At 46.4% G+C, this 16,673-nt stretch overlaps 1 protein-coding gene across 2 annotated transcripts in view; it reads right to left on the bottom strand.

The window, feature by feature from the left end:
• The window catches only part of LOC121271679 (transmembrane protein 184B-like), a 77,985-nt gene that overhangs the window by 39,985 nt on the left and 21,327 nt on the right, over window positions 1-16,673 (bottom strand). For both annotated transcript variants that reach the window (XM_041177817.1, XM_041177818.1), the window contains exon 3: window positions 4,595-4,760. In XM_041177817.1, the coding sequence (XP_041033751.1) occupies window positions 4,595-4,760 (166 nt within the window). The remainder of the gene's footprint in view (window positions 1-4,594; window positions 4,761-16,673) is intronic.

Below are 16,673 nucleotides of genomic sequence, written 5' to 3'. Positions count from 1 at the left end.
AGTGGTCAAGGCTGATGCCCCATCCAATGCCACAAGAATTAGGAGCAGGAGTGGGCTCATCGGCTTCTCCAGCCTGCTCCACCATATGATAAAATCATGGCTGGTCTTGCCTGGTCCCTTCCATAACCCTCGACTCCCTTGTCGATCAAAAATCTGGCAAACTTGGTCTTGAATATATCAAATGACTCAGCCTCCACTGCTCTCTGGGGAAGAGAATTCAACTGACCAAAGACCCTCAGAAAAAAAATTCTCATCTCCGTCTTAAAGAGGTGACCTCTAATTTTTAAACTGTGCCCCCAAGCTCTAGACTCCCCCACGAGGGGAAACATCCTCTCAACATCCACCCTGTCAAGACTCTTCAGGATCTTATGTCTCAATAGATCATCTCCCATTCTTCTAAACTCCAATAGGCATAAGCCTAACCTGTTCAACCTTTCTTAATAAGATAACCCCTTCATCCCAGGGGTCAGTCGAGTGGACCTTCGCTGAACTGCTTCTGATGCGAATATGTCCTTTGCTTTATGTGCTTTTTGTAATGGAGCCCGAAAGAGATAAGCCAATAATGTAAAATAAAAGCAAAATGCTGCAGATGCTGCAGACCTGAAATAAAAACAAAGTGTTGGAAAAACTCAGCAGATCTGGCAGCATGTGTGGAGAGAGGAACAGAATTAACATTTCAAGTCCAATATGACTCTTGTTCAGAACTGAGACACGCCTCGTTGCAGGCTTACAAATATAAACATCAACAGTCGGCAGGGTTGCCAAACCTTCAGGATTGGCCTGGAGTCTCCAGGAATTGAAGATCAATCTCCAGGATATGGCTGTGTGCGCAAACCTGGAGAAAAATCATCGGGACAATAAAAAAAATTTTTTTGTCATTTTCTTTGAACATTTCTCTTTACCAGACATAAAAATACTAAAAATTAGAGGGTGGTGGGGGAAAACTGTTTGAGTGACGGTCAAGCATCATCCAATTGGGTAATGAATCTCTTTGACAGTCGAGCATCACCCTATCGGGTAATGCGCCTTTTTCCTTTCCACTTGGTGTAGGAAGGCAGTGCGTCACAATGATGGATGTCTTGGCCGACTAATGGCTGGAGTGTGGGAGCAAGATCATGTGATGAAACCTCCAGAAATACATTTAATCACAGTTGGCAACTCTACCTGTGGAACACCAAGATATGCTTGTGAAAGGGCAAGGTGATATCATAATCAAAGTCTAGTATCTTGCAAGGGAGAGCAAGGACCTCTAGGCCCAGAATATTCTCACTGCTATGGCAGGTTTTTAACTTCCACACAAATAGGCACAAAGGGACCTTGGCTTAACATCTTGACCAAGGCAGCAGCTCTGGGTGTGTTGCCATGTATGTCTGGCCTCAACGTCAGCCTCGGGGAAGAATAGTACCAACTGAGTTAAATCAGACAATTCAATGCTCCCGACCACCGGTGACCTGCAAACACACTGGCGATAGGGCTGGCAAAACGACACAGAGCCAAAAAGTGGACACTGGGCTGTTACAAATCTGCCCAAAAAAAAAAACAGAGTTGTAGGGACCATTTGAAAGGCCTTATAATTCATCGCTGCATAGCACAGGAGGCTCTGGGGGCCAAAACCCAGAACACTTAAACAAAACGGACAACTCTGACGTACCAGAGACTTTGTCCCATGAGCATCAGCCAGGGGACCCACTCCCTCCTCAATACTCAGGCTGGAGGGAGGTCCCTTCCCTTGAGCAAGCAGCAAGAGTCACCAGGGTCACAACAGTGTCAGAAGAGGGCCATTCAGCCCACCAAATCCATGCAGTACCCTCTAGATAATCCAATCAATCAGTCCCATTCCTGTTAGTGTGATGTATGTTAGTGTATGTTACACATGCAGACTAGCACAATAACAGTGGGGCTGTTCAGTAGCAAGGCAGAGGAAACACTTGTGCTAACCGATGGCAAAAGTTATTATCCCAAGCCTTAAATGACAGGGGTGACGTGAAATACTAGAGCCAAGGGATGAAGGAGCAGAGATGGTGAGTTACCATTTCTGACCTGGGGGAGAGAAGTTTTTAAAGTGTGTACAGCACGCAGCCACCCCAGCCATTCTCTATTTCATTGCTATGTAACAGCAACAAACTTATATTTATATAACGCCTATAACACGTTCAACGTAGTGAAACGTCCCCAGGCGCTTCACAGGAACATTAAAAAACAAAACGCGGCACCGAGCCACATAAAAAGAGATATTAGGCCAGATGATCAACAGCTTGGTCAAACAGGTAGGTTTTAAGGAGTGCCTTCGAGGGGAAAGGTAAGGTAGGGAGGCGGGGATGTTTAAGGAAGGAATTCCAGAGCTTGGGGCCCAGGCAACTGAAGTCCACCTATGGCGGAGCGATTATAATCAAAGATATTCAAGCACCCTGAATTTGAGAAGCCAGACATCTTGGAGGGCTGTGGGGCTAGAGGAGATTACAGAGATAGGGAGGGGCCAGGCCACGGAGGGGTTTGAAAACAACAGTGAGCATTTTAAGTTGCTTGACCGGGAGCCAATGTAGGTCAGTGAGCACAGGGTGACAGGGGAATGGGACTTGCTGTGCTTGCAGTTTATAATGGTCAGCAGTTGGATGTTAGCAGGAAAGCCACTTTGGGATTTGGCCTCAATTCCTGGCCGGATGCCAACAATAACCGATGTGAACAACAGGCCACCCAGCTGGGCCTGTGCCAGGGGGACAGGGCAGTGGAAAAAAATAAACAACCAACCTCAAAGCTGTATAAGACCGTTCTTCCAGCCGCGGCTGCCCAAGGGAAGTGTGTTCGTGTTAACTGCTAGAAACTGCTACCTGTTAGTACCGCTGCGGGGAAACTAGAGAATGTTACCCATGGTACTGAGAGAGAGAGCGGGGGGGTGGCGGTGCAGAGGGCGAGAGGGGAAGGAAGGGGCAGAGAGAGAGAGAGAGAGAGAGAGAGAGAGAGAGAGAGAAGCTGGATAGAAGGCAAGCCATAGGTGGAGGCAAAGAAGAGATTGCGGAAGATATCTTAAACAAAAGGTCAAAGGGGTGTTGTTGGTGGTGATACTGGCTGAAGGAGGTGTTAACAGTGACACTAAGAGTAGAAAGCAGGATGACCAAGTGACAGATGGCCCTAGTGGGGGTGGGGGTGGAGGGAGGGGACGGTGTGGGAGAAAAGATCAAAATAGGCTAAAAGGTGGGGATAAAACAATGAATGGAAATAAATTTTTAAAATAATAATAGAAATAGGTGTGAAAAAATATGTATATATAAATATTGAAAAATAACTATTTGAAAAAAGGGGATCAAAAAGCAGTGGGGAGGAGGAGAGAGTTAATGATCTGAAGTTACTGAACTCAATATTCAGTCTGGAAGGCTATAGGGTGCCTAGTCGGAAGATGAGGTGCTGTTCCTCCAGTTTGCGTTGAGCTTCACTGGAACAATGCAGCAGGCCAAGGACGGACATGTGGGCATGAGAGCAGGGTGGAGTGTTGAAATGGCAAGCAACAGGGAGGTCTGGGTCATGCTTGCGGACAGACCAAAGGTGTTCTGCAAAGTGGTCACCCAGTCTGCATTTGGTCTCTCCACTGTAGAGGAAACTGCATTGGGAGCAGCGAATGCAGTAGACTAAATTGAGGGAAGTGCAAGTGAAATGCTGCTTCACTTGAAAGGAGTGTTTGGGCCCTTTGATGGTGAGGAGGGGGGTGGGGGAGTAAAGAGGCAGGTGTTGCACCTTCTGTGATTGCATGGGAAGGTGCCGTGGGAGGGGGTTGAGGTGTTGGAGGTGATGGATAAGTGGACCAGGGTGTCCTGGAGGGAACAGTCCCTATGGAATGCCGACAGTGAGGGTGAAGAGAAGATGTGTTTGGTGGTGGCATCACGCTGGAGTTGGCAGAAATGGTGGAGGATGATCCTTTGAATGCGGAGGCTGGTGGGGTGATAAGTGAGGACAAAGGGGGACCCTATCATGGTTCTGGGAGGGATATGAAGGTGTGAGGGCAGAGGCGCGGGAGATGGGTCGGACACAGTTGAGGGCCCTGTCAACCACTGGGGGTGGGAAACCTCAGTTAAGGAAGAAGAAAGACATGTCAGAAGTAGTGTTTTGGAAAGTGGCATCATTGGAACAGATGCAATGGAGGAGAAGGAATTGAGAGAATGGGATGGAGTCCTTACAGGAAGCAGAGTGTGAGGAGCTGTAGTCAAGGTAGCTGTGGGAGTCGAGGGGCTTGTAATCACTGGCCTTCTATCCAGCTTCATCTGTTCCAATCCCCCTTAAACAGTATATATTTCACCACATTTTTACATCTCTTTAGTTCTAAAGAAGAGTCATATGGGCTTGAAACGTTAACTCTGTATTTCTCTCCACAGATGCTGTCAGACCTGCTGAGATTTTCCAGCAATTTTTGTTTCTGTTTCAGGTTTCCAGCATCTGCAGTACTTTGCTTTTATCACATTTACAGCTATCTTGGTAAGATTTGAACTCATGACCTTTCGAGTTACTTGTCCAGCATCAGTGGGGCAGAGAGAACAGAAACCCTCCAAAGAAGAACTTGGTTTAACCACTGCTTGCAAACACCACAGCCACAGCGTTCACCTACCCTCGTAGCAGTCACGGACTGTATCGAAATAGACATAGTACTGGTCATTGGTGAAGAAGAGGAGGCTCAGCCAAGAGTCGAAAGCGTAGATGGGGACAATGAAGAGGATCCGCACGATGTAGCGCTGCTCATTTGGTGTGCTGTAACACCGCAGGTGCATATAAATCTGCCAAAAAAAAATGCAAAGAGTTGTCAGCACAGGAGAGATAAGGTGGGGAAGGGCATTGCTCAGTGCAACAAAACCCAGCGAGGGGTGGGCTTAAAATAGCTGGTGGCAGAGAATTTCCACCAAATTCTTTTTTTTCCTTTCACGAGATGTAGGTGCAGCCAACAAGGCCATCTCCAATTGCCCGTGAACTGACCAGCTTTGCTAGAGCCATTTCAGGGGGGCAGTTCAGAGTCAACCACATTGCTGTGGGTCTGGAGTCACATGTAGGCCAGACCAGGTAACGATGGCAGATTTCCTCCCCTAAAGGGCATTAGTGAACTGGATGGGTCCTTTTGACAATCGATGATAGTTTCACAGTCACCATGTCTGAGACTAGCTTTGTAATCCAGATTTTTATTCATTTGAATTTAAATTCAACCAGCTGCCTTAGTGGGATTTGAAGCCAAAGTATCAGCCTGGGCCTTTGAACTACTGGCACTATTACCACAATGACACCAGCTCCCACATATCATAGTGGCTTCGAGAGAGCGTGGGGAAGAGTACACTGGGAAAAATAAAGCTGAACATTAAAATCTACAGCTATGAAGCTGGGTTATTGAAGTCTCTCAGTCTACCCCTGGTTGTTAAAGTCTGTTTGGGGAGTCCTACAATAAACTTTACACCTCCAATATGACTGCAGTTTTATAATAATCAGATTAATGCTTCAATTCCTAAATGGACAACAGTTATTCTTTATAGCTCATGTACCTTGTGGCATGCTTCATCAGCACATTAAAGGGGAGGCGATGGCATAGAGCAACTGTCACTATACTAACAATTCAGAGACCTACGGAAATGCTCCGGGGACCTGGGTTCAAATCCCGCCGTGGCAGATGGTGGAATTTGAATCAATAAAAATCTGGAATCATGAAACCATTGTTGATTGCTGTAAAAAACCCATCTGGTTCACTAATGCCCTTTAGGGAAGGAAATCTGCCATCCTTACCTGGTCTGGCCTACAAAGTGAAGAAAGGCAATTAGGGATGGGCAATAAATGCTGGCCTAGCCAGTGATGCCCACATCCCATGAATGAATAAAGTTGGGCATGTGAAGTCATGCTCTTTATTTGTCACTCATGGGAAATTTCCACCTGATTCCCATTCGGGAACAAGGAAAATAACCCATAGATGGGCATAAATCCCAAGGCTCAAAGAGAGGTCATGGATATATTCGTTGTGATCATACAAAATTCCTAAGATTCCAGCATGGTCTAAGCGGATTGGATGGTAGCAAACGTACAAGAAAGAAAGGAGGGGGAAAACAGGGAACTACAGGTCAGTTAGCCTGACAGTCAGTTATTGGGTAGTGTTAACAGACGCTGAGAAAATCATAATTTGATTAGGCAGAGTCAACATGGTTTTATGAAAGGGAAATCATGCTTGACAAATTCATTAGAGGTTTTTTGAGGATTGACTGAGTATTATTTTGAGGATTAGCAGAGTAGATAAAGGGGAACCAGTTTTTGAATTGAAAAAGGCACTCAACAAGGTGCTACATATGAAGAATGAGGAGGAGATTTATCCGAATTGCTTCGAGGGGGAGGGAATTTAGCTGCAAGGTTAGGTTGAAGAAGCTGGATTATTCCCCTTGGAGCAAAGGAGATGGACAGAGGTGCACACAAGACTATGACAGATTTAGATAAGGTAGACAAAGAAAAGTTGTCAGGTTGTCTTATGAGGAAAGGTTGAACAGGCTAGTCTTGTATCCACCGGGGAGATGACTTGATTGAAACATAAGATCCCAAGGGGTCTTGATGGGGTGGATGTGGAGTGTGTGATGAAGAGATATTAATGTGTACAATGTTATTGGAAATTATTTTTTAAAATAGAATTCTAGTGGCGGGGGTGGAGTCTGTGTCTAGGCGTGTGTGTCTTAATTGGATTAAAGTCTGGGTGCTTTGATGTATAATAGTTTTGAAATGTTAATTGGGTAAACAGTAAGGTAAAGTGTTCATTTGCATTTGTTGAATAAACCATTCAAGGCCGCGGGTAAAATCTTGCTAGAAGAAGCCAAACAATGTGTTTATTTTTTCATTACTAATAAAATTGGTGCTATGAAAGGGGTTTTACTCTTAGAAGAGCTGAAGTCCAAAAGGCTTAGTGATACAATGGAAAACTTACATTCAAAGGGAAAGCTAGCTATGTAAAGAAAGGAGTTTGGGTGTGTAAGTTAGAGGCTTTTAATTCCTAACCAACCTATACAACTCCAACCAACTTGCAAAGGAACCTCATTTGGAATTCGTTAAGGTCAAAGGTGCTTTGCCTGGTGTCTATTTAAATTCTATGGGTAACTGTTACCTTAGTGGCGATTTTCCTGGGGGTGATTAATTTGGGGATTTGTTAAAAATTTATTATAGTAGTAATTTGTAGCCATGTGTATGTGTTTACTTTATTGTTAAATTAATAAATGTTTAATTTAGTTTTATATAAAAACCATTAGACTCGGTGGTCTTATTCCTAGTGAATTCAAAGTCTGCATCTTGAAATTACAAATTGCAAAAAATGGGTTATGACAGTTGTTTCAAGTTTCTGTCTGGGATTTGAACAACTCGGCCTTTACCATCGGCTGTGGGAGAATCAAGAACTAGGGGGTCACGGTTTCAAAATAAAGGGTCACCCATTTAAGACAGAGATGAGGAGAATTTTTTTTCTCTCAGGAGGGTCCTGAGTCTTTGAAACTTCCTTCCTCAAAAGGCAATGGAAGCAGAGCCTTTGAACATTTTTAAGGCAGAGCTAGATAGATTCCTGATAAGCAAGAGGGTGAAAGGTTATCAGGGGTAGGTGGGAATGTGGAGTTGAGGTTACAATCAGATCAGCCATGATCTGATTGAATGGGGGAGCAGGCTTGAGGGGCTGAGTGGCCTACTCCTGCTCCTAATTTGTATGTTGGTAAGCTTTTCCTATTAGTTGATGGTACAAGGATGGGGGGATAGAGAGTTAAGGCTTTGGGCAAGAGATACAGCAGGATTGAGACTGACTGGATTGCTCTATAGAGTGTCAAACGGCTGCCTCCTAGCCATAATAATTCTGTGAATATGTATTAGCTGCAAATTCTGGGAATGTGAGAATATTCAGACTGCGCTTGCCTGCAAAAGATCCCCAGAAACACCTGTGAACTGACAGCGCTTGGTGGGGTTGAGGGGGTGCATCTGGCTGATGAAGTAGGGTTGCCACTTCTAATTAGGACACCTTCCTGGAGGTTCCATCGTGAGTTCCTGCCTCTTACAGCCCCTCCCACACGGGGCCAGGCCCTCAGGATAAGGGGGTCAATCATTTAGGAAGGAGGTGATGAGAAATTTCTTCACTCTGAGGGTTGTGGATCTTTGGGATTCTCTACCCCGGAGGGTTGTGGATGCCCTATTGTTGAATACATTTAAGACTGGGATAGACAGATTTTTGGTCTCTCAGGGAATTAAGGGATATGGGGGAGGGGCGGGTGGGAAAATGGAATTGAAGCCCAAGATCAGCCATGATCGTACTGAACAGCAGAGCAGGCTCAATGGGCCATGTGGTCTACTCCAGCTCCTATTTCTAATGCTACGTTCACACTTCCCACACGTCCTATTCCTCCATCCTCACAGCATACTGCCTTCCCATGCCAACTGAAAGTAAACATTCCTTTTTTTATTCTTTCATGAGATGTGGGCGTCGCTGGCTAGGCCAACATTTATTGCCCATCCCTCATTGCCCTTGATAAGGGGGTGGTGAGCTGCGCTGCAGGCAATCTGGTGTAGGTACAGCCACATTGCCGGGTGGATGTACCAATAGGATTTTGCCCCAGCGACAGTGAAGGGATAATGATATTAGCTCCAAGTCAGGACAGTGAGTGGCTTGGAGGGGAACTTGTAGGTGGTGTTGTTCCCATGTATCTGCTGCCCTTGCCAACCACCTAAATGATGGAAGTCACAGATTTGGAAGGTGCTGTCGAAGAAGCTTTGGTGAGTGGCTGCACTTTATTTTCTGCATGGCACACTCTACTGCGACTGTGGAGGGAATGGGTGTTTAAGGTGGTGAATGGGGTGGCATTCAAGTGGACTGCTTAGTCCTGGGTGGTGTCGAGCTTGAGTGTTGTGGGAGCTGCACTCACCCAAGCATTTATTACCCTATTGGATGATTCTTGACTGTCAAAAAGCGCCCCCACCACCAGCCCCCAGCCCCCACCCCCCAAGCCCCTCCAATATTCTTGAAATCAATTCTTCACAAAAGGAGAAAAATTCCCCAATGTTTCTTTTCCTCCCTGTGCTTACTCACAGCAGTGCCTTCAGGACTAACCCATCATGGCCGCAGATGACAGCTCAACCCTAGAGGGCTGCTTTTCTTACCTGACAGCATCTGCAGCCCCTGGGTGGTTACCGCGAGGCAGAACCACAGGGCCCAGCCTGTACCAAGGTGTGTCCAGCAACACAAGATGAATGTATCTGGCAAGACCCAAATTTTCTGTCCATCCCTAATTGCCCTTGAACTGAGTGGCTTGCTAGGGCCATTGCAGAGGGCAAATAAGAATCAACCACGTTGCTGTGGGTCTGGAGTCACATGTAGGCCAGACCAGGTAAAGATGGCAGATTTCCTTCCCTAAAGGTGAACCATGTGGGTTTTTACAACAATCGATGATAGTTTCATGGTCACCATAACTGAGACTAGCTTTATATTCCAGATTTATTCATTGAATTTAAATTCCACCACTTGCCGTGCTAGGATTTGAACTCATGTCCCCAAAGCATTAGCCAGGGCCTCTGGATTACTAGTTCAAGTGGCATTACAGCTATACCACCATCTCCTCATTCAGTAACACTAAGTAACAAGTACTACCTGACCTGTGGGAGCTATGCTTCATAATTAAAATCACTGTCCCTTCTAAATCTCTTTGCCCGTGGCTCTTCACTCCTTTGACTTCACCAATGGAGGTCAATCCTTCAGCCACCTAGGTTCAAAATTCTCTCCCAGGGAAGTAAATCCATTCTCCCTCCACCTCCTGGAAAACCCACCTCCCCACCTCTTTGACCAAGTTTTTGGTAAACGGGTTTCACATTGGCTTGGAGTCCTTCAACTTTTTTCTGATTCTGCCCACATCTGGCACTTTGGGAGGTTTTCTCGCAACATTAAAGACACAATACAAATCGAACGAATACATCGTTCAGACTGGAGAGGCTCACAACAGAAAGAGGGAGCAATTGGCAAAATACAGGCAAGATTGAATTTGCATTTTTATAGTGCTTTTCCTTAATGCTGGACTACAAAACTACATCTTTGAAGTGTAAATATAAGAAACACAGCAGCCAATTTGCATACGCAAACTCCCACAGCCATTCCTGTGACTTGCTAGGGCCATTTCAGAGGACAGTTAAGAGTCAACCACATTGCTATGGAGTCACATGTAGGCCAGACCAGGTAAGGGATGACAGATTTCTTTCCCTAAAGGATATTAGTGAACATGATGGGTTTTTTTTAATGACAATGGTTTTTTTTTAAATGGTTTTTAATTCAATTTAATGATTTTTTATTGGATTCAAATTTCACCATCTGCCGTGGTGGGATTCAAATCTGGGTCTCCAGAGCATTACTCTGGGTCTCTGGAACACAAGCCCAGTGACAATACAACTGCCTCCTCCCAGTAATAAATATTGGACCAGGATACCCGGAATAATTACCGCCGCTTTGAATAGCGTCATGGGATCGCTGACATCCACCTAAGAAAGCAGAGGAGACCTCAGTCCAGCACCTCCCTCTGAAACACGGTGCAGCACTCCCTCACTACAGCAATGGGACGTCAGCCTAGATTTTTGGTACCTACAATCTTCTGACTCAAGAGGAGAGAGTGCTACCCGCTGAGCCACTGTAGAAACAGAGAAGTGAAGGAGTTTGGAAAGGGGCAGTGTGAGGAAGGCTGACAGTCGAGGTAGAATCTCCAGCGCATGCTCCAACATGACAACAGAAGGAGGGGCTCACACCACCATTTGGATCCACGAGGGTTGAAAGTGCAAAAGGAAATCGGTCAGGTGAAGTGAAGAGCCAACTTGCTTCCCCAACCCAAGCAAGGTAATTTTTTTAATTTGGGGAAGGTGGGGGGGTGGGGTGAAAAAATTATGCAAGGTGCTAACAATTGAAATTAAGATCAACGCCACCCAGGCTTGTCAGCCTGCAAACCAGCTCTGCCTCATCAAGGTGATAAGCAAGTGGAAGTTAGCGTCAAAGTGAGCAGCAATGGCCCATTACCCTCCCTGACCAAAGAAAACATCAGCAGTAGCAAAATAAGATTAGGTTTTGTTTGAAACAAACAGGGATTTAAGCATTTGATCAACAAATGCAATTTAGATATTAGCAGAGCTGCTTCATCAGCAGCTCCACCTCTTGAAAAAGAGGCCACGCCCAACTCCTTCGATGTGTGTTTTCCTTCTTATTAGGCTAAAAATAACAAGGAGGGCTGGCAACTCCCAAGATAACCATCCAACACACCGGGCTTTGGGTTTCGTCTCAGCTCAAAAGAGGCAGGACTACCACTAAGCTTCCACTTATCAAGAGTGTGTTAGCAGTTGCTGAGCAACCATCTACTGGTGCTGACGTCCATGGTTAACAGGGCAACAGCAGCCGGCATCAGCCGGCGGTTAGGGAGTTTGATGGGTGGCGGGCGTGTGGGATGGAGGTGTGGGTGGGAAGCAGCTCCTCCAACTTGAGTTCTACCCAAGGGAGGCTCTGGATGCCAAAATAAAATGAAGGCCTTCCTGGATTTCTGCTTCTTCCTCAAGAAAATAAAACGACAGGCTTGGATGGACTACTAGGCCTTTGTCATGTGGTTCCCCTCTTTAAAGGGCCCATGAGAAGCTGTAGAAATACTTAAGTGTAGTCTATTCCCAGCAGGATGATTATACCTCGCAATTGTTTTTTTTTATTATAAAAAGCCAGGTGATTAAATGCTTTTTTACTTCAACTGTGGAATGCAAGGTTCAAGGCCTCACATGCAGGACACAGTCACGAATTCAGGCAGTCGCAGAGAAGGGAAGATAAATCAAAGTGGTAACGTGATCCCAAGGGTGGTATAGTTGTAATGTTGCTGCACTAGTAATCCAGAGGCCCAGACTAATGCTTCAGAAGAATGGGTTCAAATCTCACCACGACAGCCGGTGGAATCTAAGTTCAATTAATTAATAATTAATGATCGTGAAGCTATCAGATTGTCGTTAAAAACCCAAATGGCTCGCTACCCAGAAACAAAGGAACAGTAAAAACTGGGAAATAAGAGTACTGGTCCAAACTATTGTTTCCCCTTCTGGGTAGCACCCTTTAGGGAAGGAAATCTGTCATCCCTACCTGGTCTGGCCTACGTGTGAATCCAGACCCACAGCAATGTGGTTGACTCTTAACTTCCCTCTGAAATGGCAGCTGTTTCAAACTGCTAGAGGAAAAAGCACTGTGGATGTAGCTACGCTGCATGGACTGCAGCAGTTAAAGAAGGTGCCTCTCTCGCTGCCTCTCTGGGCCAGTGAATCAGCCTGGCAAACTGCAGCAAAGCACCCGATAACTGCAAGTTCAGGAGGTGTTGGGCGAGCCACTTCTCTCCATCTTCATGTTATTGGGTAATTCCCGACTGCTACAGCAGAGAGAGTAAAGAAAAGAGCGAGAGAGGCCAAAATATTTCTTGATCTCCATCTCAAGTGCCTGTTCAGAAATATGCATGCGGGCAAGGACAAGATTGGGTTTGAGTGTCTGATCCATTGGGCACCACATTTTAGGAATGATGCCAACCTTGGAGAAGCCTCAGAAGAGAATTTAGAGAACGGTAGCAGGGATTTGCAAGGATATTGCCAAGCCTGGAAAATTGCGGTGAGGAGAGATTGGATAGGCTGGGTTTGTTCTCCTGGGGCCAGAGGAGGCTGAGGGGAGAATTGATTGAGATGTACAAAATTGTGAGGGGCCTGGATAGAATGGAGGGGAGTGGCCTGTTTGCTTTAGCAGAGAGGGCAGTGTCTAGGGGGCATAGATTGAGGGTGACTGGTAGAGAGATTACAGGGGAGCTGGAGAATTTTTTTTCCCCCCACTCAGAGGACTGTGGGGGTCTGGAACTCACTGCCCGAAAGGGTGGTAGAGGCAGCAACCCTCAACTAAATAGATACAAACCTCAAGTACAGCAGCCTGCAGGGCTACAGGCCAAACGCTGGGAAGTGGAGCTGGGCCGGGTGTACAGACACGATGGGCCAAGTGGCCTCTTCCTGTGCCATAAACTTCCTATGATTCACGTGGAGAGATTGAAGAAACGAGGATGAACATCCTTAGGCCACATATGGCTAAGAGGCAGTTTGATAGGCACAGAAAAACCAGCCGTGATTTTGACAGGGCAAATAAGGAGAAACTGTTTCCAATGGTAGAAGGGCCAGTAGACAGAGTGTTACAGTGATTGGCCAAAAAAAAAAAATCAGGGGTAACATGAGGAAACTTTTTTTTTTAAAAAAATGAACGCGGTGACTAATGATCTGAAACACACTTCTGGCAAAGGTTGGAGGAAGCAGATTCAATAGTAACTTAAAGAAAATTGTCCTAATCAGCAAAATACAATACATGGCGGGTGGGGAAGGGGGGGGGGTTGCGGAGAGGGAGTTAGATTCTCCTAACGGGCACCAGAATGAGCGTGTGCGAGATAATCCGCATGATAGGACTGCCAAACGTTTTCATTCACACTGCTGAGTACAGGAATGGGCACGGGATTCTCCAACATGACATCCCACACCACGCTGATGGAACCTGCTCACTGGAGCTTGCTCTGATCAGGAATTCAGTCATGCGGCAATGGGCAGGCAGCAAGCGAGGGGCTGGTGAGGACAGCCCTTCAGCACAGGAGCTGCTGTTTGAATTAGTCAAGTCAAAGGAACTTAAATTGAGAGAAGACCAAGCCAAACGGAAACAAATCTCCCAAGGAAAGCAGTCGTCTTGTTCTCCGTCCGGCTACCTCCCTTTTTAAGGGGGAGGGGGCTGGCGAGGGGTTGGGGGGGGGGGAAAATGGAACAAGAGAACGGTGGGGAGGCAGGGGAGAAATGGAACGGAACACGGGAAGGTTGCCAGGGGTAGCTGGGTGGGTGGGACGGGGGGGCACACAGCGGTTAGGGGAGAACAGAGGAACCAGAATGTACCAACGCTATGTGGACTGCAGCAGTTAAAGAAGGTGCCTCTCTCACTGCGTCTCTGCACCGCACAGAGAAAAGGGTTGGGGGGGGGGTGTTGGGGAAAAGGACAGAATGAGGGGGGATCGAGTGGGGGAAACAGAAAAAGAGCGAGAGGTGAGAGAGAGAGAGAGAGAGAAAGAGCGAGAGAGGAGAGAGAGAGAAAGGGCAAGAGAGGAGAGACAGAGAGAGAGAAGAGAGAGAGAGAAAGGGCGAGAGGGAGAGAACGAGCGAGAGAGGAGAGAACGAGCGAGAGAGGAGAGGAGAGAGAGAGAGAGAGAGAACGAGAGAGGAGAGAGAGAGAGAGAGAAAGAGCGAGAGAGGAGAGAGAGAGAAAGAGCGAGAGAGAGAGAGAGAGAGAAAGAGCGAGAGAGAGAAAGAGCGAGAGAGAGAGTGAAAGAGCGAGAGAGAGAGTGAAAGAGCGAGAGAGAGAGAGAAAGAGCGAGAGAGAGAGAGAGAGAGAAAGAGCGAGAGAGAGAGAGAAAGAGCGAGAGAGAGAGAGAAAGAGCGAGAGCGAGAGAGAAAGAGCGAGGGAGAGAGAGAAAGAGCGAGAGAGAGAGAGAAAGAGCGAGAGAGAGAGAAAGAGCAAGAGAGAGAGAAAGAGCGAGAGAGAGAGAGAGAAAGAGCGAGAGAGGAGAGAGAGAGAAAGAGCGAGAGAGAGAGAGAGAAAGAGCGAGAGAGAGAGAGAAAGAGCGAGAGAGAGAGAGAAAGAGCGAGAGAGAGAGAGAAAGAGCGAGAGAGAGAGAGAGAGAGAAAGAGCGAGAGAGAGAGAGAGAAAGAGCGAGAGAGAGAGAGAAAGAGCGAGAGAGAGAGAGAAAGAGCGAGGGAGAGAGAGAAAGAGCGAGAGAGAGAGAGAAAGAGCGAGAGAGAGAGAAAGAGCAAGAGAGAGAGAAAGAGCGAGAGAGAGAGAAAGAGCGAGAGAGAGAGAGAGAGAAAGAGCGAGAGAGAGAGAGAGAGAGCGAGAGAGGAGAGAGAGCGAGAGAGGAGAGAGAGAGCGAGACAGGAGAGAGAGAGCGAGAGAGGAGAGAGAGAGCGAGAGAGGAGAGAGAGAGCGAGAACGCAAGTAGATTAAAATACATTCAGAATGCCAATAGCGTGGTTACATGGGATACTTGGCATAGAACAGGCCATTTGGCCCAAACCAGTCCATGCTGGTATTTATGCTCCACTCAAGTCTCCTCCCATCTTTCCTCATCTAAATCTATCATCATAACCCTCTATTCCCTTCTCCCTCATAGGCTTGTCTAGTTTTTTTTATAACACATCTATATTATTCGCTTCAACCGTTCCTTGTTGTCAGTTCCACATTCTCACCGCTCTCTGGGCGAAGAGAATTCTCCTGAATTCCCTATTGGGTTTCTTGCTGACTGTCCTATATTGACGGCTTCTAGTTCTGCTCTTCCCCACAAGAGGAAACATTCTCTCCGTATCCACTCTATCAAAACCTTTCGTCATTTTAAAGAACTCGATTAGGTCACCCCTTAGCCTTTTTTCAAGAGAAGACAGGCCCAGCCTGTCAATCCTTTCCTGATTTGTAAACCCATATATTCCTGGGACCATCCTTGTAACTGGATTTTCCGAACAGCGGCTCCAAGCAGAGGAGCAATGATAAGTTTTCATAAGGCAATGGTTAGGCCACAATTTAAGAATGCTTTAGGTGCCCTATTAAAGCAATGGAATCTGTACAGTGCTGACACCGGAACATAAGAACATAAGGAATAGGAGCAGGACCACACGGCCCATCGAGCCTCATTCAATACGACAATGGCTGAACTTGGGCTTCAACTCCACTTTCCCACCCATTCCCCATATTCCTTAATTCCCTGAGAGACCAAAAATCTGTCCATCCCAACCTCAAATGTATTCAACGATGGAGCATCCACAACCCGCTGGAGTAGAGAATTCCAAAGATTCACGACCTTTTGAGTGAAGCAATTTCTCCTCATCTCAGTCCTAAATGATCGGCCCCCTAATCCTGAGACTGTGACCCCCTTATTTTAGACTTCCCGACCAGCAAAGACAATCTGTAGTCCACCCTATCAGGACCCTTCAGAATTTTGTAGGTTTTAATGAGATCGTCTCTCATTCTTCTAAACTCCAGAGAATGTAAGCTCAATTTTCTCAGCCTCTCATCATAGGATAACCCCTTCATCCCAGGGATCAATTTAATGAACCTTCGCTGTACTGTCCCCATTGAAAATATATCCTTTCTTAAATGTACTGCACACAATATTCCAGATGCGGTCTCACCATACCCCACACAACTGTAGCAAGGCTTCTTTATTCCTGTACTCCAATTCCCCTTGCAATAAAGGCCAACCTGCCATCTGCCTTCCTGACTGCTTGCTGCACCCACATGCTCTCCATTTGCCTTCTTTGTACAAGAACACCCAAATGTCTTTGGACATCAACATTTAAGGGTTTCTCTCCTTTTAAAAAATATTCTGGTTTTTTGTTCTTACGACCAAAGTGAAAAGCTTCACATTTCCCATCTGCCATCCTGCTGCCCACTAACCTAACCTGTCTATGTCTCTTTGCAGCCTCTCTGTGTCCTCCCCACAGCTTCCCTTTCCACCTAGTCTGGTATCATCAGCAAATTTAGATACATTATTCGCTGTCTCTTCATCGAAGTCATGAATATAGGTTGTAAAACAGCCAAGGTCCCAGCACTGGTCCTTCCAGCACTCCACTAGTCACTGCTCGCCAACTTGAAAAAGTCCCAT

This window comes from Carcharodon carcharias, chromosome 31 (assembly GCF_017639515.1).
Source record: "Carcharodon carcharias isolate sCarCar2 chromosome 31, sCarCar2.pri, whole genome shotgun sequence".
NCBI classification, from domain to species: Eukaryota; Metazoa; Chordata; class Chondrichthyes; order Lamniformes; family Lamnidae; genus Carcharodon; species Carcharodon carcharias.
This window is presented reverse-complemented; position numbering and strand designations above follow the sequence as displayed.